This window comes from Microcebus murinus, chromosome 2 (assembly GCF_040939455.1).
Source record: "Microcebus murinus isolate Inina chromosome 2, M.murinus_Inina_mat1.0, whole genome shotgun sequence".
Lineage (NCBI taxonomy): Eukaryota > Metazoa > Chordata > Mammalia > Primates > Cheirogaleidae > Microcebus > Microcebus murinus.
This window is the reverse complement of record NC_134105.1, coordinates 88,849,808-88,871,715: the sequence shown is the minus strand read 5'-3', so window position 1 is coordinate 88,871,715 and position 21,908 is coordinate 88,849,808. Positions and strand designations below refer to the sequence as shown.

General features: G+C 47.4%; 1 protein-coding gene and 1 long non-coding RNA gene across 3 annotated transcripts in view; one reads left to right on the top strand and one right to left on the bottom strand.

Moving 5' to 3' along the window:
• Window positions 1-2,376: 2,376 nt before the first annotated feature.
• Window positions 2,377-21,060, bottom strand: STRIP1 (striatin interacting protein 1). Of its 2 annotated transcripts, none has more exons than XM_075999958.1 (21): window positions 20,791-21,060; window positions 18,279-18,348; window positions 17,474-17,548; window positions 16,914-17,042; window positions 16,692-16,812; window positions 15,845-15,913; window positions 14,706-14,812; window positions 14,468-14,595; window positions 12,889-13,071; window positions 11,970-12,187; window positions 10,713-10,778; window positions 10,553-10,616; window positions 9,413-9,484; window positions 8,874-8,948; window positions 8,603-8,700; window positions 7,266-7,392; window positions 6,955-7,055; window positions 6,251-6,317; window positions 5,623-5,727; window positions 4,495-4,699; window positions 2,377-3,353 (listed from the first exon to the last, which is right to left on the bottom strand). In XM_075999958.1, the coding sequence occupies exons 1-21, from the start codon at window positions 20,968-20,970 to the stop codon at window positions 3,106-3,108; spliced, it is 2,508 nt and encodes an 835-aa protein (XP_075856073.1). In that variant the 5' UTR covers window positions 20,971-21,060; the 3' UTR covers window positions 2,377-3,105. The 2 variants fall into 2 exon arrangements, with proteins under 2 accessions (XP_075856073.1, XP_012607042.1); XM_012751588.2 differs by having other exon boundaries at window positions 16,914-17,048; window positions 20,791-21,059.
• The window catches only part of LOC142869559 (uncharacterized), a 31,416-nt gene continuing 30,494 nt past the window's right edge, over window positions 20,987-21,908 (top strand). Inside the window, exon 1 of the long non-coding RNA XR_012918132.1 lies at window positions 20,987-21,076. This is a non-coding gene — a long non-coding RNA (uncharacterized LOC142869559). The remainder of the gene's footprint in view (window positions 21,077-21,908) is intronic.

The window sequence follows — 21,908 nt, the reverse complement described above, 5'->3', positions numbered from 1 at the left end:
GTTCCTCAGTGAGTAAATGTCACAGCCTGGATTGAAAGTCAGGGCTGTCTCACTCCCAAAGGGTACACTCCCTGGGTTTTACAGTCAGCAGCCTAAGGCTGACTCTGCCAAGTGCCAAATGAATGTTAACAGTTACTGCTTCTTTGAGCAGTCAGTTCATTAGAGGACAGATAGGAAACCAGCCTCCCAGCAGATAAACCTAACAGGTATGGCAGGGGCAGCCAACACAGGAGTCCTCTGGGACCCAGAAAAGAAAGAAATTTAGGCTCAGGCTGAAAATGAAAAAAAAAAGTAGCAGTAACAGCCCTTAAATTACCTTAAGGAGGACACATCAGAGGCTAGGCCAAGGCCCCAGTTAGGGCCTAAGGTGGTAAACATCTGCCATGAATCTTCTGTGCCAGGGACCATGCTAAAGCAAATACTAAGTATTGGCTAAGGTGAATAAATTGCAAACAGAAACCTGAGGAAAGTTCTTTATCCCTTCTGAGCCACAGTTTTCTCATCTATAAAATAGGGGTTATAACAGTACTTACCTTTCAGGGTTATTATAAGGAATATGTAAGATATTATACACAAAGTGCTCAGAACAGTAGCTGGCACATACAAGTACTCAATATTTGCTGGCCACTGTGTAGGAAATAAGCCTTCAAGAAACATCTAATATTGTGTCTAGTACCTACTTGACAACCCAGTAAGTGGTAACTCCTGTGATTAACAAGTGACAAGTTCCCATCCTCAGAGTGATCCAGCCTCGGGATAATCGTCCCTCAGTGGATTGAAAGAGCACTGGATCCTGAGCATCGTCAGCAATAATCAACATTTTATGTAACTCAACCATTTACAAAGGGCCTCATGTACTCTGCCCGTCTCATGGCCCAGATGAGATAAAAGTCACAGAGACTAGATGGCTCCAAAAGACATTTCTGTACAAAGACCTGGGTTAAAATGGCCAGGCATGGTGTTCACACCTGTAATCCTAGCACTTTGGGAGGCAGAGGTTGGAGGACTGCTTGAGGCCAAGAGTTCAAGACCAGCCCAGGCAACATAGCGAGACCTCCTCCATAAGGGCCAACCTGCCACTGACACGCTCTGTGGCAGTGAGACGGCCCTTTTCCTCCCCAGGCCAGTTCCTGGGGCTATGGATGATGGGATCCATCTGCTCAGGCTTTATGACCCTTGCAGCTTTGATACTCTGCATTCTCTTGTACAGGTCAGAGAGACTGGGGAAGTCAAAAGGGAAGGGGTACAAAGCCTCAGGCCAGGCAGGTTCAGTGACTCAGGCTGCATGGTGGAGTAAGAAAGTGAAAATCATCTTCCTCAAATTAAAATCTCAAGGAATGTACTTCCTATAAGTCATGGCAAGAAACAGCAGGAAATCTCTCATGCATGCACAAATTGTGTCAATTCCCTTGTCCTGTGTAAGTCACTTTGAGGCAAAGGGCCAACCAGTCACAGGGACTTCCCATCTCAAAGGCTGTGTGACCATCAGGAGTATACTGCTGGCTTCTACCCCTGCTGTATCTAACCATGTTGGCACATCAAGGCCTGTACTGAGGCTCAGCAGGTCCCAGAAAAGGTAGCCACTAAACATAAGACCCAACAAAGGGGAGATTCTCCCCAGAGTATGTTTCCTTTAAAGTCAAGACCCTTGGAAAATTTAAGACCCCATACACACTGCCTACAGGTAAGGGACTTTCTAGCAATTCTGAAAAGGGAACACTCCTTCCATCAGCATCAAAATGGTAATATCCTCTAAGGCAGAGCCTCAAGACAAAGCTAGGCAGAGGCAGACATGACCAGGGGTCTGGAAGCCAGAGTGCAGGCAGGATTCAGGAGGACTACACTGACACCTACCACAAAGGTTTTCCTTACTTCTCCCTCAGCCATAGGGTCCCCTGGGCCCTCCAGCACTCTTTCCCACTGCGAACATGATTCCTGATGGTCTGCTTCCCGGGCTCTGAGCTCATAAGTTTCTTCTCAGTCCCAACCACCTGCCTCAGGGAGGGCCTAGAGCAGTTATCTCCCCTTTAGCCAAGCTCCTCCCCTCCCTGGCAGTGACACTGGCTTGGCTGAGGCCAGCTCAAGAATGTGATCCAGAGAAATGTGGGGCTCCTACTGAAATTACATCAAACCCAGGGGTGCAGAATAACTTGTCACTCCAGCAAGCAGCACCCTGGAGCTGGGCTGGAGCAATCCTAGATTTATGTGTGGAGATAACACTTTGGGTAAGTACCAATTCCTCCCTCCTCTTCCCTCTTAGATAGGAAAGGCAGGCAGTTTGGCAAGAACAAGTGGATGACCTATCAATGCTGGCTGCAAAAGCCACTTTCTAGACCTGGAGAAGATATATTTCCATATTTCCTACAGACAAGGAAATGTGGATTGTTTTTGCTTCCTTTTAATGTAAACAGAATACACAAACACATTAAAAATCCCAACATGACACAAGAGAATACACACAGATTTATATATAGATATTTACAGGCCCTTGCAAACCAAGCAGAAAAATGGCACCTCTGGTTAAGGGAAGCTTCTCTTCCTACCTCAATCCCATCTAAAACCAAAGTGCTGAGGCAGCTGCAGAAGCCTCTGCAATTACTTCTGGATAAAACTTAGCAGGAGGCTGGAATGACATCAGAAAACCCCCAGAGCAAAACCAAGGTGCTGACTTTCTGGCCCTGGCCCTAATCGTAAACCCTTGTCCTTTGTAAGCTGACAAGCCAAGAATTTGCATGTCTCAAGAGGAGTCAGCATGACCCCTGAAATTCAGATGCAATGAGAAGGGGTTCCTAGCCCATCCCAGTTTTTCCCAGCCTTGAGCTGATTGTGAAATGAGCTACAACCAACTATGTCCAAGAGAGGAGAATGGGGGGAATGAAGGGAGAGTGGATCCCAAGCAAAGAGATGACTACTCCTGAGCAGGATGCTGGGAACCAAGGAGAGAAGCCAACCTGGCCTCACCCACAAGCCCAGGGCTGGCTGTGGAGGACAGAGTGGGGCTGTGCTGCCACCTGGAGGGAGATGGAAGCACTGCAGCAATGCACCAGGACAGTCCTGCAGGTACCTCGAGATCACTCAGCTGTTTCAGTCCCCTGCCCAGCAACCTCACTGTAGCAGCTCTTCCCAGGAAATGGGCTTGGAGAAGACCTCCCTTTCTAACCAGAGGTCATAGTTCATCTGGAAGTCCTCAGGGAGGTCCACCCGCTGGCCCAGGACACTCTGCAGGCAGTTATCCACTGGCATAAAGTCAGGGTTGTTGTGGGCCCGGTCGTAGCGCCGGGCATTGAAGCGTTCAATGTTTGCACGGAGGGCACACTCTTCTGCCTGGAAGTCCCAAGGCCGGGCATCAAGATCTGAGACAAAGAAGGAAGAACATGGTTAGAGGCCAAGCCCTGTTGCTTGGGTTCACTGCAGCTCAGGAGCCAGGCCAGGCAGGGCTGGGAATATTAATTATCAACTGGGAACAAGACACCTTCAAGCTCATCCTCAGGAAGACTAACAGGAATTCTTTCCTAGACAAAAAGAAGAGTCAAGTACAAGTAGAAAAGCCAGATGTACTGAAAAGAAGGCTTATACTGCAGAGATTATGTAGACACAGAGAGGGAGAGGCCCCTCAGTGAAGCCCAGATGTGGGGAATGACATGGCTAGTGGTCAGGAACTAAGTCCTCCTGTGCCCAGTGCCCTGGGTATGATGGAGGCTGACAGCAGGTAACAGGCTATAAAGGAAGCTGGGTCAGAGTACAGAGGGGGAGAAGGAAGGAACATGGGTGGGTCTCACATGCCTTGCTTAAGAGTTTGACTAATTCTAGGCCGGGCGTGGTGGCTCACGCCTGTAATCCTAGCTCTCTGGGAGGCCGAGGCGGGTGGATCATTTGAGCTCAGGAGTTCAAGACGAGCCTAAGCAAGAGCAAGACCCTGCCCGTCTCTACTAAAAAAAAAATAAGATAAAAAAAAAAGTTAATTGGCCAACTGAAAATAGAAAAAAAAAATAAAGAAATAAAAAAAAAAGAGTTTGACTAATTCTAAGGAAAATAAGAAGCTAATGAAGGATTTACTCAGGGAAGTAACATCACAGGATCTACGTGCTGAAAAGATCACTAGGGCAAAGTTTGAGACACTGATGGAGGAGAAGAAGCTGAAGGCAGGGAAGCCAGTCAGGAGCTACAAGAATGTAAGTAGCTACAACTAAGACAGTTGCAGTGGGGATGAATAGAGGGGACAGAGTCTTGTGACAATTTCTAAAAAAGGAATGACCTAGAGGGGAAGGACAAGGAGATGTCTATCCCTTGACAGATGCCAAGCCTAGGTGGCTTCTCAAAGTCTTTCCTAGAGAGCCTATCCTGACACTACAAAAGCAGGAGCTGGGTTCCTTCCTGTACCTTGGTGGGAAGCGCAGAGCAGAGAAGACCCTGAGGTATCATGGGCAGGGAGTGAAAGGTGTCACCTTTCCCCACACCCACCCAGCCCCAATCCTGCTTCATGCAAAGCCTCACCATTGCCATATGCCCAGTCGTCATTCAGCCGATGCCGCACCTTCTGGTAGATGGCAGACATCGTCTTCATGTTGCTCTTCCGCCACTGCCGCCCCAAGTATTTGGTCTGCACCTTGAGCAGCTTCAGCACATAGAGCTGCATCATGGCTTGTTTCACCTTCAGGGCCCGCTTCAAGATGGGTGCTGACTTGAACACCACCAGCATCTGGGAAGGGGCACAAGAGTAGCCCAAGTTGAGGACAGAAATATGTCCATACACCATCACACTGCTGCTTAGTCCTTTTGGGGTTATGTGCAGGCTGACAAACTATCCCAGTATCCCTCAGACTGACTGAAGGGTCTCCTGGTATGTGGGACTTTAAGTGCTAAAACCAGGAGAGTTTCCAAACTATTGGTTACCCTAATTATGATTCAGTTTGGAATCTGAAGAAAGCTATGAATTCCTTCGCCAGACATTCCTATGTGCATGTGCGCATAATTTCAAAGGATTCATGGACCTCCCCACCCCAAAGGCATCCGCAGACACAGGGTTAAGGAAGACTTTCAGAACCCTGGTTATATCACCAGTCAAGATTCAGATGATACAGAAAAAAACTCTATTAGTGTGGATTTGCTTCAGTATGTGACTGAGCCTCTTCTAGGTTCTAGTTCAACTTATCAAGGAAACCAGGAATCAGCCCTTAAAACAGCAGCCCCAACCTTTTTGGCACCAGGGACCAGTTTCATAGAAGACAATTTTTCTACCAAAGGCAGGAGGCAGAGCTCAGGCAGTGATGGGATCAATGGGGAGGGGAGCAGCTATAAACACAGATGAAGCTTTGCTCAATCACCCACTGCTCACCTCCTGCTGTGTAGCCCCCCCTCCAGTCTCACAGAAAACTATTTTTCCACAGATGGGGTTGGGGGTGTGGCAGAATTCTGCAGCCCAGCACCTAATAGGTCACAGAATGGTACTGGGCTGCAGCCTTAAAACACAGGGATGTGGCTACAGCAAAGTGAAGTGGAGGATACAGTGGTGGGCCATTCCCTGGAGACTCCCTGTTCCCAGTATGAAGAAGACGGTATGAGGCGTGGCACTCATCTTTAAGCTCCAAGTTCTGTTCATGCCCGCTGACTGCACTGACTCACCATCGTCCTTGAATGCTTCCATTTTGTCAGCTTGTTCAAGATCCGAAGCAGATTGATACAAGAAAAGAGGTTCCTCCAACAAAACTGGTTATTGTCACCTGCTTCCTGCAAGGTAAACCCAGGAATCACCATAACCCTCACAGCTGCAAGGTGCTCCACAGTTTCCAAAAGGCCCTCCTATGTATGACCTTAGAACAGCCAGGTCTCCTCGCCTCTACCAGGAACACCCTGCTCTCGGAGCAGCCCAGGGGTGGACTCTATCCTAAAAGTTGGCATGGAATTGGGGGATGGAGTCTCCCTAGACTTTTCCTGAAGGAAACAACAGACCATGATACTGGGGTCTGTGGCCTTAGGCTGCCCCAGAGGTGTAACCCTGGAGTCCAGTGTGGGGAGAAGGAAACAACTCTACCAGGTGAACCCTGACTGACTGATCCCTACATCCAAATCTCTCTGCTCTGCAAGGTCCCTCCCCTCTGCCCTTCTATGCATTTACAGTACTTTAAAAGCCAGGCACTCAACAGTGACTTCACCTGTGGAAGACACTTCCATTCCTGTGTTGGGGGAGGCAGGCTCTCCACCCACTTGCCCCCACACCAAAGGGACAGCTGAGGAGAGCCCAGCCACTCACCAGACTCTCCGCAGTCAGCTCTGGCAGCTCGTGCACCACACAGTGAGGGTAATCCAGGACAGAAATGCTGCAGAGGGTAAGAGAATCCAGGCACCCACCATGAGCAAAGGCCTGGGGACTGGCAGAGCAGCCGTGACTGAGTTGGTTCCTGGCTCTCCTCCCTCACTTGGAGCAGAAGCAGGAATCTACCTTATCTGCCTCACTCCAGCTTCCCCAGCTATAAGGTGAGGAAATATCTGCTACAGGAGAACTTGTAAGGTCCTCCTATAGCCAAAGACAAGTTTATAATCTCGTAAGGGGTAGAGACCCCAGTGGTACCAGGCAGGGACTGGTGGGTAAGATCAGCAGACGAGTTATTACAGTGCACGTGGCTGAGCTCCTTAGAGAGAGCAGGTAGCCTGTGTTCTCATCAAAAATAGAAAAAAAAGTGCAGAAGGGACAGCAAGGACAGTACTGGAGCCCAAGATGAGAACTCTCCTGTACAGGCATACATTGAGTCACCTGTTACTAGACTAAGATTTGACACACTGGGTTCTCTACAGACAGGGACCTTGTCCCATTCATCCTTACGTCCCGAAGCCTGGCAGAGTACTGGCTTTATAGGTGCTGGGAAAATGTTAGCAGAATAGACTCAGTGGGAGAGACCAGCTGGAGCCCTGCTGTCTGCCTGTACCCGCCCCTTTGTAGTCCCTGGCCCTCATCACCTGTTCTTGGCAGTGATGTAGGACATGATGTTTTGATTGAAGAACTTTAGGATCAAAGGGATGCAGTTGGCAAACACCAGATGCTGGGCCATGTATTCAAACTGAAACCAACAGAAAAAAATAAGCGTGTCCCTTGGGACCTTGCCCTCTTTCCTCCAGTGACAAAAGGCCTTGGTTGGAGGACCACATTTTAGAACATTCATGCAGAAGTCAAGCAAGGTCGAAGCCCAAAACTCCTGTTCTTGCAAACTGGAGGGCAGTACTGCCTAAGGCCCCAGCCCAGAGGACAGGAGGGAAGGCCCTGCAGGTACCTGGTAGACATGGTTCAACTTAAAGTGCTTGAGCAGCAGCAGCAGGACAGCAGAAATGGCCTTAACAATGACCTCTTTGTGGCGGTTCACATCCACCCCCAGCTTCATGCTCTGCAACACTGTGGTGCTGGAAACACAATTGCCAGGTGAGCCACCAGCATGTGCAGCACCTCTTTTCTAGGCTTCCCAGTGGAGATGGATTCTTGAGACTCTTTAAGCAAAGGCTCCCCCTTCACTACCCACCCCCTGGACATCTCAGAGGTCAAGCCCAGGGCTCTACCTACCAACCTCCCAAGCAATCTAGCTCGGTAAAATTTCTTCCCCATGATGCCCCCAATATATTCTTTCTCTGCTTTTCCTCCAAAAACAAACTTCTCCTTTCCAAGATCCCCCCTAAGCTTCTGCCACCATATTAACTTCAGTTCCCCAAAGTGTGTTCTGTGGAATACTAGTATATTGAAAAATTTCATGTTTGGGGAAAACAGAGTTTTAAAGTCAGATAAATCTAGGAAGCACCAAGTTCTTCCTAGTTTCTTAATTCAGGACTTCTCACTAGTAAATCTTTCTAAGAGGAAATATAATATTTGACTCTGGAACCCTTTTTCCAAAGGCTATCATGATGGCCTAGTGTTCTATGACCTTCCCTTTGGTATCAGCCAATTCCTGCCTCCTCCCTCACCTGGGAATTGGCCATACTCCAGGGCCACAGCCACCCAAGAGCTGGGCTCAGGGCTGGGTGACACTGGCAGGAAGGCAGGAGATCAGGTCAAGGCCTGGGTCCTTTTCAAAGTAGAACACAATCTCATTTGGTATACTCACCTCAAAGAGATGAGATCAAGGCCCAGTGTGGAAGAACCCCTAAGGATTTCACTCTATCACCTTGAGACACTCGCCAGTATTCTGTCTGCCAGTTCACTGGCAAACAGGAAAGACTTCACACCCAGCTCAGGCTCAGTTGTTGCTGGCAAACTGTCCAGAAGCTAAAGCTGCAGGTCCTGGGTATCCCAATCAGGCAGTTTTAGAGGGAGGTTTTGGGAAATGTCTAATGCAGCCCCATTTATTTCACAGAGGAGGAAATGACATTCCCTAATTCACTGAAGAGTTTACTCAGCGGCAGAGTCTACACTAGAATCCAGGCAAATGGACCAAGCCATCTCCCCAACAAGTTAAACTATTTAATCCAGAACAGCGTCCTTTTTCTAAGTCAAAAACACCCTAAACTTAACCAGCAAAAAAGCTGCACCAACAAAAGAAATCAACCTAACAAAAGGAAAACATCTGCCCTTCCCCTTCTACCCTCTGCCTCAGACTTGCTCCATTCACAGCATGATACTCACGGCATCTCCTCAGGCAGGACGTCTGCCAGGATGTTGATGGAGTCTGTTTTGGCTTTTGAGGTGGGAGCTGCAGCTAGCAGGATCTTTAGGAGGGCAATCTGGGAAGAGCAGACCATTCAGACATGGGTCTGAGTGCCCAGGACCATAATCAAGCCCTGAAAGGCACCTTCTGTAGGTGAGCAGTTGGCAGGAGGGGGTGAAGGAGGCAGGCAGGGTCTACTCTCAAGGCCAGTGTAGTGGGGAGGGGGATCCCACTGCAGGTCCCACTCACCATATACTGAGGCAGGCTGGGGAGCAAGCCTTGGTAGAGGGTTTCGGCAGGGACTTGCTCGACTTCTTCTTCTCCCTTTTAACACAGTGGGTACAAATGTAACGTCCCAGTCCAGACTGTTATCTCCTGAGCCAGCTTGCTAGCTGGCTGGAGGAGAATCTATAAATATTGATGTAAATGACGACAGCAAAGCCTGAACACATACACTGTGCCAGGCATTTTACTTGTAATAACTCAGTTAACCCTTATCACAACCCTAAAAAGAAGGTAGTATTATTCCCAATTTATGGGCAAGGAAATAAAGCAGAGATAGATCCAGTAACTTGACTAAGTTGCTGCCCACAAAGTGGTGGAGCTGTGATTCAGAGGCAAGAGCCTGGCTCAGAGTCTGGGTTCTTAACCCCTGCACTAGGTATGTGCTGCCCTCTGCACTGGGAGTTCTCTGAGGGCAGGACCTGGGGCAGCTTTGTGGTCTAGGCCAAACACAATGCCTGGGAAGAGCTAAGGACCCTGTGAGCTGAAGAAGACCTTCAACTCACCCCTGAGAGAGGAGAGCGAAGGTATTCCTCTTCCATCTGTGCCTGCACCTCTGCAATCGATGTGTACTTGTGCTGGAGAGAGAGATGGGAAAGGAAGACATTCCTCATTTTTTGGGCAAACTTCCTGCACCCTAGCAAAAACCCCAAGCATTTTTCTTCAAACACGATTTTCTGAAAGAGGGTCATCCCAAACAACCCTAACTAAAATCCAAAACCCAAAAATACTTTTCTAAGTGGGCTCCTATCTCTTACAATCAGGGCAAAAAGCCCATAGTAGATTAGAAAAAGGCAAATTAAAGGAGGAAAAGAAGTTTTCAAATAGCTACAGTGACATGAAAAAAGGTATTAAAAGCAAAATCAAGTACACAAAAAGCCTAGCTGCAGAGACCACTTAGTACTACAAATTCCAAAAACATATGAACAATTAAGACTCCAGATATGTTGCCAGTGGAAACACCTCTTCCCCACTCTTGATGTACCCTCCTCCCATGCAGAGGAACATGAATTTGCCAAACATTCCTGGTCTCTCCCTGCCCTCTCCCCACACTCATTCCTCCCCTCTCTGGTGAGCACGGGAGGGGAAACAGGACAGTCTTAGCCCAAGCCCCTTCTCTTTTCTCTTAGAATCTGCCTGCCTGCCTGCCAAGAGCCTGTGCTCTCTTCCTCTCCACCCCCCAGGCTTAGCAGCGCCTCCCAACACTGCCTAGGAGGACTAGGTAGGCGAGTCCACCTAATTCTGGCACTATGGTATTAGCACATTACTGTGTTCTTAAGCCTCATTCCCAATCACTCTATGAATTATAAAGCTGGCACTGTAATCTCCAACTGCCTACTCCTCTATTTCAACTGTCTTAGAACTTGGGCAAGGAAAAGTGAGAGCTATTTATTGAGCTCCTTAAAATTCCAACAACTATTGGGTAATATAATCTTTAATGACCCTCCAGTCAGTCCCAAACAAAAATTCAGTGAAAATGAGTAAAACTTAAGAACTGTTTTTGAGGGTAGTCCACAGTCCACCCACACCTCCAGCCCAGGGTCCTGCAGCCAGACAACAGTCTTAAAAGGCTTTTCCCTATGGGCTGGTCTCACTTTACTCACCTGGGACCAAACTAGGCCAAAAGCTCACCCAAAGACACTTACCTGTTTCAGAGTCTTGATGCTTTCGTGGATTGGCCTGGGAAGCCCCACCACTGTGTTTGTGTCACTGGAGAATAAAGAAGGTCCTATGTTGAGCCGTCAATTCACCCAAGCACCAAAGGCCAGGAGAGTGAACATCAAAATGAACTCAGATCATACTCACCTGCCTAGAGTGTAACCTATGAATTTGCTACGGCTGGACTCGAGGAACATCTCAATGTCTTTCTCTCTGCCCAAAAAAAAAAAAAAAAAAAAACAGAGAGAAAGGTTTTTATCAAACACTATTTCAAAGTGTCATGGTTAATAGAAATCTAGAATATCAGGAAACTATGAAGCCAGGAGAAGAAAAGTCTCCCACAATGATTTTTAAAAAAAAAAAAAACTGAAAAATCCAGAGTATTTTAATGTTCTTTATAATTTTGTTGGATCAATAACCTGCAAATATGTATAACTAGTTCATTCATAAAATTAAGGTGATAACATCAAACTTAAAAGCATACTTTATTCAGATAGTAGTAACAAGTTTCTCAATAGATCTTCTTAAATATTAAAAATGTTTAAACAATTAAAGCTACAAGCTACTGATTTTTCATATAGGTCACATATTCCTGGCCCGAACAATTAGCATACCTTGCATTTCTGATATCTTCTATTCACTTCACAGATCAATGAAAATTGAGGCTTTACCTGGATCAAGAAAGTGACTTCCATATCCTGTCACATGTTCATCTAATTCTTAAGTTGCTGCCTATCAAACAGATACCATTTATGTATCTCCAGGTACTTTCCCATCTATCGATTCACCTACACATAACTCAAACATCTTAATTATGGTCCTAAAGAAACTTACTGCCAAGCACAGTGGCTCATGCCTGTAATACCAGCACTTTGGGAAGCCAAGGCAGGAAGATCACTTGAGGCCAGTTCAAGACCAGCCTGGGAAACACAGCGAGTCCCCATCTCTACAAAAATTTAAAAAATCAGCCAGATGTGGTGGCATGTGCTTATAGTCCTATCTACTCAGGAGGCTGAGGTGTGAGGATTGCTTGAGCCCAGGAGTTGGAGGCTGCAGTGAACTATGATCTCACCACTGCACTCTAGCCTGGAGACAGAGCAAGAATATATAACCTCAGGATGGATGGGGATGGGTTCACTTAAGTCCCCTTGTTTTTATTATCTCCCTTCACTAGCATGTCTAATTAAGAGCTAATTTCAATTGCTGGCTAAGGAGCCACATGAGGGCCACTTTGTGTGAAACTCTCAGGTCAGCACACGGCACTTTAAGAGAGACTTGTCCCAAGGCTAAGGTCAGCCTGGCCCTGCAGAGGACCTCTCATGGTGATTCAGGCCAGATGCCAGGCCTGAGGTGTGAGGGCTCTAGCTTCAGAAGCCAAGAGTATTCTGGAGGTCTGAGACTCACCTGACCTTGGGAGCCCATGGGAGCCCCTTTGGGCAGTTAAGCCTGTCAGTCTGTGGGTGCTGTAGTGGGGGAGGCATCACCTCATCCCGCTCAAGGGGGAATGTCTCCCCCTCCAGACTGTTGTCATCATCATTCTCCTCTTCCTCTTCTCGAGAGTCATCAGCCTTGTAGGGGTCCCGCTCGTTAAAGGCATCTAAGTTGTCCTGCTTTATCAGAGCCTAAAAACAGGGCAGGGATATGAGACAACAAGAGCCAGCTGATGAAATAGAAAAGGGAAATGCAGTTACAGTGGACACAGCAAAAAGCATTGAGTAGAGAGCCAAGAACAGGGAAAAACCAGAGAGGGAGTCAAGACTGGGGCCAAGTGACAAATCACTTCTTGCTCTAGTCCTCAAAAGTGCCATATGCTGGCCGGGAGCGGTGGCTCATGCCTGTAATCCTAGCTCTCTGGGAGGCAGAGGCTGATGGATCACTCAAGGTCAAGAGTTCGAAACCAGCATGAGCAAGAGCAAGACCCCATCCCTACTAAAAAAAATAGAAAGAAATTAATTGGCCAACTAAAAATAGATAGAAAAATTAGCCGGGCATGGTGGCATGTGCCTGTAGTCCCAGCTACTCGGGAGGCTGAGGCAGAAGGATTGCTTGAGCCGGGGAGTCTGAGGTTGCTGTGAGCTAGGCTGATGCCATGGCACTCTAGCCTGGGCAACAGAGGGAGACTCTGTCTCAAAAAAAAAAAAAAAAAAAAGTGCCATATGCTGAGTATCCACTGGGCCCAAGAATGGGGACAAAGTGTCCCTGCTGATCAGAGACTAGCTGACCAGAGACAATTTCCAGCAGCCCAACTCCTCCAGTGACCCTGCTGCTGCGAGTATGCACCTTGAGAGCCCTCAGGAGTCATAGGGACCTCTGTGGCCCTCACCTTGTGCTCCCGGCGGCCCCGTTTCTGTTGCTGTTCAATCAAGTCTGAGGCAGACGCTGGTGGAGAGGCAGCCCTCATGTTGCGGATCACTTTGATGCTGTCCTCAGGGAGTGGGGGAAGGCCCAGGAGGGTACGCTTTTCAGCCTTCATGCTCTGCAGCTCCTCAAAGCCACCCAGCGTGCACTGCATCACGGACAAGGGTGCAGAACCAGGGTTGACATGTACACAAGGCCAGTCCCTGATCACTGTGTCCGGCTCGAAAGTACCCATGACACCATGACCCACAATAAGAACAGAAATGCAGGCTGACTGAACCAAATGCACAGATACTTTTAACTCTGTACGTGTGATATACTCTCCAATTTTAAAGGCAGTGCCTAACCCTCAGTTCCTAGAAAAGATGGTGACACTCATATGCTTCAAAAGTTGTACATGTCAGTCTTTCAAAGTCAAATCAAAAATATATCATTGGTTGCTCAAATTTAACCCTTTGCACTCGCTTGCTTTTTTCTCAATTTCTTTATTCTACTCGGGATTTAATTTTTTAAATACCACAGATTTTACAAAGTGCGGCAGTAGAATAAAAAACTGGAGTTTCTTTTCATACAAACTTATTTATTTGGATTTTTTATATTTCAAATTATTGATACATTCAAAGAGTAATTTTAATCTCTATAATTTTTGCTAACTGGGAGAGTCACACTCGACATCCGAGTGCAAAGGGTTAAAAGAAAACAAAAAGCTTCATCTAAACATTTCCCTAGAAGCCAAAACCCTAGCACTATACAGCAATTTTAGGCTGCTTAGTTTCACCATTTCTGAGCAATTCAGCTTTCCTCTCTAGCTTCAGTGAGGTTTTAGGAGGAACTGACAGGATGCCTGGCCAAGATAAAATGTGTAGATGACTCTCAAGGGGCCCTAAACTTACTAAACCCTGGTTCTACAGAGCCAATCCACTCTGAAAGGAGGAGCGTGAGCCCCAGTGACAGCAGCAGTCCAAATTCCAGCTTCACTTTCTCCCTAGGTCGCTGTTCCTGGAGCAGAAGGGCTCCTGGTGTGGCCTGGGCCTAGCTGATGACATTGCTCCAAGCCAAGTGTGCCAGCCAGCCCACCCTAGCATCCATTCCCTCCCTTGCTAGAAACAGTCATGTTTCACAGCATACTCTGAGGCTAGCTCAGGATTTGTTCTTGCTTTCTTCAAGCAGCATCTAACCAAGGAGCCCCAATTATACCAGCTCTAACTTTGCCTCACATCCTTCTACAAACTGTAGGTTCAGGAGCTGCTCCCGAGAAGCTGCTTGTCTGGGGAAGAGTTGTTCTGTGGCCGAGGGAACAGCTGCCAGGGGTCAGGGAGCCAAAAATCTATTTTGACTCAAAGGCCAAGTCCTCTTTGGCTGCAGTGGGCCCAAACTGGCACTTCTTTTGTTATCTCCTTTCAGGGGCTTTTAAATAATTTTTTTTTTTTTGTCAAAGTGGTTATATACTCAAATAATTCAATATTCAAAAGGATATGCAAGCAAAAGTCTCCCTCCTGTCTTGTTGGCCTAGCACTTGAGTTCCCCTGCAAGGAGGTACTCACCAATACTGTCTTCCAGAGCAGCAAGAGAACTTTCTTCATGGGGAAATGAGGGGCATGGCCACTGCAAAATTTGGTCACCATCCCAAATAACATGATGGCAAATGGCTCGTTGTTGTATAGCGGGGAGCCTGGAGGCAACACAAAGATATCAGGAACACAGGAAGCAAAAGGACCCCTCCCAGGGCCTCCAGCCTCAGTCTCAAAGTCGGGCCTCTAGAGAGGATCCCCAGGGTCCTACCCAGCTCAGTTCTGAAGGTCTGTCGCATTGTCCTCCACTCAGCCTTGTCCCCCTCACACTCCTGGTGAACAGTCTCTACAATCAGGTACATGATGTTGAGCAGGACCCTGAGGATGACAGCCAGTAGGATGGAGGATCAAGGGAGCACCCTTGGCTTCTACAACTCCCAGCTAACGTGAGAAAGCCTGTGCACAAACGCTAGCTGGTGGGGGAAAGGCTGTAATGTGGAGAAAACTGAAAAAGCAGAGGCGAGCATCTGGGCATCCACAGAGCACAGGAATGCTTAAGTCTTTCCCTTGGTGCTTCCCTCACTGGCTTGTGCTGCCCTGGCTAGTGCCAGATCTCATTCTGTTTTGTCTCTCCAGGGTGTAACAAAGTGCTTAGTCACACCAGGTGCTTAATAAATGGTTACTGGATGAATGAAAATGAATAAGAATGGCCAAAAGCATTTACTGTCCTAAACCTCCTAGAAAGAAAAACACAGAGGTAGTAGTAAGCTGTGGGAGTCTGAACAGAAGGGAGTCACAGTAAAAACAAGGACAGTGCTGGAGTGGAAACAGAAGTCACAAGTTATAGTGATGGACTGGAAACAAGCAGCCAGGAGGTGACACTCAGAGACCCTAACTATACTAGAGAACATCACAAACACCCAGTCTGAAAAACTTCCAAATTCATAAAAAGATTTTGACCCTCAAAAACGAAAAGGTGATCTTGTTTAACAGTTGGTAATATTTCCTGTGCAGCCATGAAACATTATGAAGTTGTCAGGACTAACCAAATGTAGATGGAGAAATCAGGCTATGTGCATAAGAAGGTGGGAGTCTAAGGAGCAACATCATGTGTTTCATCCCCCACAAAAAAATATCCCACACCCAAGTTCCTTGCAGTAGTATGGGCAGAAGGCCCACATGTAACTATGCCTCTCGTAAGTGGCCTGACCCTGGACCACCCAGAACCCCACCTAGGTAGAGTCCTTAGCAGTGCCTACTAATCACTCACACTGAGCCCCTTATACCTACAGGTTCATGTGTACAGAGGAATGCACACACAGCGAGGAAACCCAAAGACACCCCCAATGCCCAGCTCTGACCTCATCTCTGACTAAAGCTTAGAGAGCCCAGGCTTGCTGCTTGCCTCACCTCAGGTCTGTGCTGTCAGCCAGGGAGATGGCAGGCTTCCTCACTGCACTGCTGCAGGCGGCACTGTTGCTGCAGAAGATTTAACAGTCAGCACCTTCACCCAGGAAGGAAGATAAGTGATGCCTCTGACAAGTACCACTCAATGGGGGAGTAAGATGCCGTGATATGTGCTTAGACTGAACAAGCAGTTACAGAAAACAGTGGTTAAGAACTCAGGCTCTGGACCAGACTGCCAAGGTTTGAATCCTGGCACTAACTATGCCTCAGTTTCCTCTTCCGTAAAATGGGTATGATAATAGTACCTATGTCATTAACATGAATTGGTACATGTAATATCCTTATGACTGGGGCACATAGCACTCAATGAGTATTCTTAGCTCTTATTACTGATGGTGTTATCCTTAGATGAGCAGCAGCTGACCTGTCCATTAGACAAAAGACAATGGTAACATAGGCTAGAGCAGGCACTGGTTGAGCTCATGAGTCAGACTTGTGCCTGGCCTCCTGCTGAAGGGAAAACTGCAGGACATGCATAGTGGAGTCTGCAGGTTCAAAATGAGAAGCCTCCTTCAAAGGGGCATCCTAGGCCTGGGCAGGACCTGCACTGTCCGGGTAAAGCTCTGGTGTTAGGAAGCTGCAGGGACCTGTCACTGGTCCTATTAGTCCTCAAGGTACAGGTGAGCAACTCCGCCGTTATTCAACCCAAGTGGTCAGAACAGAGACTAGGACCAGACCCTCAGCACAATGTGGCCCATTTAACCCTCTCAAACCCAGTTAGTTCTACAATCCTGTCTTCCTTCCCATCCCTGCCTCCCTTCCCCACTCACGCCCATGAAGAAGTGCTCACTCTATTTCCATGTTCAGAAGCTCCACTAAAGCATTGAACGTGCCCACCTCCAGGAGCAGAAAGATGTTGTAGCGCATCCAGGACTGCACTTCTGCCTCCGAGCTGCACTCCCCAAAGGTGCCTGCAAACACAAGGCATAGCTCACCAGCCCCCTCCCCACATCTGGCTGGGCAATATCAATGGCAGAGGTGCCAGGGATCCCTGGGGAGGTCCACTCAGTACCTTGGGCAACATAGAGAATTGCTCGAGCCACCTTTAGTCTCTTCTCCCTGGCGGTGACTTCCAAGCCATCCAGGAGCCTCATAGCATGGGTATGGTGCTGGTTGGTATCCAACTCAGTCCACTTCTTGTCTGTCACTACAGGGCAAAACCCCAGTTACACCTGAGCCCAGAAGAATCCTCATAATGGAATGGACCCAGTGTTAACCCATCAAATTCAGCACTGTCACAGGACCAGAAAGACAAGTTACTCCCTTATATAAGGGATAAATTTGTACTGCTACTCTATGAATTTGAATTTCCAAACTGAAACACTGGTATTCATGGTGCAATTTTAATAACATTAAGCTTCCCCCTCAACCCCAATACTCACATTCTAAAAAGTCACTATTAAAGTGCCCATAAGCTCACTCTAAATGTCTTGTCTGGCCCTGAACAATCATGGTTCAACAGGTTTCTCAGGCTGCTCCAGGATGACGTAGGTCATTCAGATGCCTAGGAGGAAAGCTGCAACTGCCATGACGCAGGGTGAAAGAACCAAGAAGTGAGGGAAATCATCTCACCATGAATCCGGAAGTCCTCCTCAAAGCATTTCCGATTCATCAAAAATTCTGGACCTTCTGTGTAGCTGTAAAGCTCTGTCAAGAACAAAGGCTCATCACTGTCAGCTCCATGTCTGCATCCCACACCAGGTCTCACATAATGCAGAGAAGGTAAGGCATTTGCTTCCACTCCCAACTCTGTCCCTGAGTCACAGTGACTCCTGGACTATGCTCTCAGAGGGTCTTAATGCCCTGATGTTCACAATGGAAAGAATGCTGACTGGCCTTGCAGCTGATAACCAGAATGACAGTGAAGCACACATCTGGGCATTCCAGTCTGATGTGCGTCCATCCTACCATGCAATGCCAGAGCTGACCCCCACCCAGAATACACATCTCTCAAATGGCTGCTACCTCTTGAGTAGGACCTGTACCATGGAGGGTGGAGGGACAGCACCCTCTGATCTCATATTAAGTGTTAGTGGCAGTGCCAATGAAAGATATGCATAGATGCAGGCATTCATCACAACCCACTGCTGTAGCAGAGACCACTGTCAGGGCCATAGTGTGTGGCCAAGAAACATCACTGACTGTTTCACACTGGGACTGGACTCTAGCCAATTGAGCTGACCAGAGACACTTCATGAAGTAAAGGACAACCCAGTTCTTAACACACAAGGCTCGAATCGAATAACTAACCTGTTTTTTATGTATCATTAATAGAACTAACTAGGGGGAAAAAATGAACTCCAAAATATTCATTAATTTTCTTAAAGACCAATGAGGAAAAAACTACCCCCAAATAACACAAAGGTCTATGCTTTACCTGACAGCTCTGCAGCCCACTTGTCTGTATCAGCATACTCAAACTCAAGGTCTGGAGACTCAGAATAACCCTGTTGGGAAAAGGAGAAAGCTTTATGAAAAAGATCATTCTGAGTTTTTCCAAAGGAAGAAACACATATGCTTCCAGAGAAACTGCTGAGTTACAAGGCACTATTGCCTCTACTTTTTAAATGTTTTATCACAATATCTTGTCTCCTGGGCTAGCTCGGGTCTCCTTATTAAGCACTTCATAGTTTCCCTTCAGAGCACTTATCATAACTTACAATTATATAGGAAGATAATAATTTGTTTACTGTCTGCCTTTTTCTCACAAGACTGCAAGTTCCTTCAGAGCAGGAACTTTGTCTGTTTTGCTCACCAATGATTTCACAATGCCCAGCACAGTATTATGCACGAATAAGTGGATGAATGGTTTATACTGGCATAAATATCTGTTAAATTAATGAACACAAAGCTTCTATGTACTTTGTACTGTGAATGACTGTTCCATGTGATGCTAAGACTCTAGAAGCCTTACTCCTTTTTGGCTAGTGGACTATCAACAGCTCAGCACAAAATGAGTACTGAAAGCCTCAGTCTTCCTGCTCTTGTCTAAAATTTCAGTGAGAACTGACAGAGAAGGCAGTAGCCGAATAGATCAGCTTTCCTCCCATACACAGGAGAGAATATGACAAAGAGAATGTGTTTACTGCTGGGGCTAGGTGATTACTAAGAACACCCCATCTTGGAAGCTTTGCACTGGAAAGAGAGAAGCAGCTAGGAAGAAATAGGTAAAGTAGTTAGACTTAATTACCATCTACTTAGAAGACAAAGACCACCAACAAAATGGCATAAGACACCCACAACTAAGAACTCCTTATTCAGAAATAACACAGTGTATGCTTTTGTGAGTTACCGTGCTTCAGTTTCTTCACTCATGAAATGGGGATGACAAAAATCTACCTTGAAGGTTTTTAAAAACTAATCAGAATTATGTAGCACATAGTGGGCTCTCATCAAATGTCAGCCTCCCTCTCCTCCAGGCATTGATCAGGCTCCCAAACTACTGATTTCAGCTCTGACTCAAGGAAGAGCACAGCATCTCCAGGGAAACCGATTTGGACAGGTCTCTCAGCTTAAATGTGTCCATCTTATTGCCCTTTCACTTGTCAAGTCTATGTGAAAATTAACGGATAGAAAGAGAAAACGCATCAAAGGTATTTATTTTACCATTCATAGCTACTTGGGAAAAATTTAAACTATTTTTCGAAAGGATAACTCCTCTCATGATGAAGGTGGATTCACCCCCACCACTTTCAGTCAGTTCAGTTACCCCCTCCCTCCTTCCACCAACATCGCTTTGCACTTACATCACACTTGAAAAATTACTGAGCAGTCATCCCTGACGTCCCATCACCCCACCATGCAATGGCTCTGAAAAGGACGGTTTCTTTGCTTTTTCAAATAATTCACTTCAAGCTCAAATTATGTCTACTTTGGGACTGCCAATTTTTGACATGTTTTACCAGAGATTTGGGCTTGCCAACAAAAAACAAAAGTTTAAGGGGAACTGATTTCCTAAGTCTAAAGATAGTATCATTACTCTTTGTCATGTATGAGCTGGTACATTATGCTCAACGAGGAATTCCTCTCATTAACAAGCGCCTGGCTGCTGATTAGCCTCGGAGACTGCATAGTAAAGTGCTCTGGGAACATGCTCAGAAAGCCCTAAAACGCCGCGACGACGTGTGTATCTTCATTCATGAATTCTGCAAAGGGAGGCAGTGGGAGGAATTCTTTAACTCGGGGTGAGGTGAATAGTCAGCTCCAGACTGTGGTGTCTCCGGAACAGAAGGGAATGCTAATCCCTAATGCATATTTAAAATGTACATTTCTGATCTTTAACAATTCAGTACCAGGCGCACTGGGCACAACCGCCCACCAGGCACTGTCAATCCATGGCCTGAACCTGCACTAAGGTCGGAGGAACTGGGCACGTTTCCCCCTCCTAGTGTCACAAACCTCGGGCCGGACGGTAGTGATAATTAGCTCCGTCCGGCTCTAAGTGCCTTCTAAACCCTTCCCTGCCCACGCGCGCCGTCCGCCGAGCGAGCGCTGCGGAACCCACAAGCCGGCATATGCTTGCCAGGGACCAGAGGCCAAAATGATTAGAGACTGGGGACATGCCGCCTGGTCCCCCGGAGCACAGGGAGACCACCGACTCCACACCCCCGAACTGGGGCGGGACGGCTTCCCCTGGGCGACGCCCACAGCCTGGGCCCCAAGGGAGCAAAGGAGTGGTCACCGGCTCTGGGAGATTCTCCCGGGCGGCGGAGCTCCGGGCGAGGATCCCAGCTTCACGCCCCCAGCCCCGGGAGCTGCCAGCCTCGCTTCCTGCTCCTTTTGCTGTAAAGTGACAGCCCTCCCGAGCCTTCGTGGAAGCCCAGCTTGTCCTCTAGAGAGGACCCCGCCGCCACCCTCCGGTGGCAGCCTCGCCCCTAGATGCTTCTGACCTCCGAGTCTTTGCGCTGATTTCGGTTAAACTCTCGGGCTTTTCCCCCAGGCAGAAGGCCGCCGCCGGCCCGCGGTGCCCCAGGTGGAGGCTGTGCGGTTGCCGGCGGCGGAGGTGGCGGTGGCTGGGGCTGTTTGTTGTTCACCATCAACGGGCCGGGACCGCCGGCTGCCGGCTCCATCTTGGCTGCTCCACACCCCCAGCTCAATTCTCGGGCAGTCGTCGAGATGCCACTCTCGCGTGATTTTCTCCAGGAAATTTCTCTGGTCTCCATATTAAGTGTGGCGGCAAGTGTTAGAAGCCATCTTGGCTGCCCAATGCCTCGCGATATTACCTCCGTCTGAAATCCTTCCCTTCTTGGTCTATTTATTAAGTTCCTCTTTTCCTTTCAGTTCCCAGTTTGGGTGTCATTTTATCTATGAGGCTTCCCTTAGCTCCTTCAGTCAGTTTAGTTACTTGCTCCTTGCTCTAACATTGCTTTGCGCTTATCACCCATGGCCCTGTAAATGGCTTAGGGGATATAGTAGTGAACAAAATAGCCAGGTTCCTAGTCTTCACAGAGTTACGGTAGTGCCAAGTGCTAATGGTCCATTCAACAAACATTTTATAAAGGTTGCCTATGCTCCAAGTAGTGGGACAGAATAGGGAATAAGTCGAGTTTGTGCACTCATAATACATAACATAGTGCCTAGTGGGCCAAACAACAAACAAATCTAATATTAGAGAAATAAGTGCTAAAAAGTGTTAAAGAAAAAATTATTCATGACACTTGTTAAAGACGGTAAGGCAGACATTATTTGAGGGGCCCATGGTGATAGGCATAGGGACCATTACGACCAGGTCTTGCAGTGGGGAAGGGAGATGGGGCTCCACTCCAACTCTACCAAGGATAAATGGGAGTTATTACCAAAGAGCAGGGTGAGGGTCAGTGGATGGAAAATTACTAAGAGAAACATCAAGTATAAGGGGTTTTTGGCTAAACTGACTTAAAGGATTATTGCTGAAAGCAGGCCAGGGTGCTGAGATATTAAGGGTAGCCAGATAACAAGTGGTGTGGTTTGAATGTCCTCCACATTTCATGTGTGGGAAACTTAACCCCAAATTCCTATGTGGTGGTAT

Bases quoted from the DNA above. Each gene is read 5' to 3' on its own strand.
- STRIP1 (XM_012751588.2), bottom strand. From the start codon at position 20,970: ATGGAGCCGGCAGCCGGCGGTCCCGGCCCGTTGATGGTGAACAACAAA. The intron at 12,188-12,888 runs GTGAGGGCCACA...CCCTGTTTTTAG, and splicing joins GGGGCCGCCGGGAGCACAAG to GCTCTGATAAAGCAGGACAA. The intron at 10,617-10,712 runs GTGAGTATGATC...TTTATTCTCCAG, and splicing joins ATAGGTTACACTCTAGGCAG to TGACACAAACACAGTGGTGG.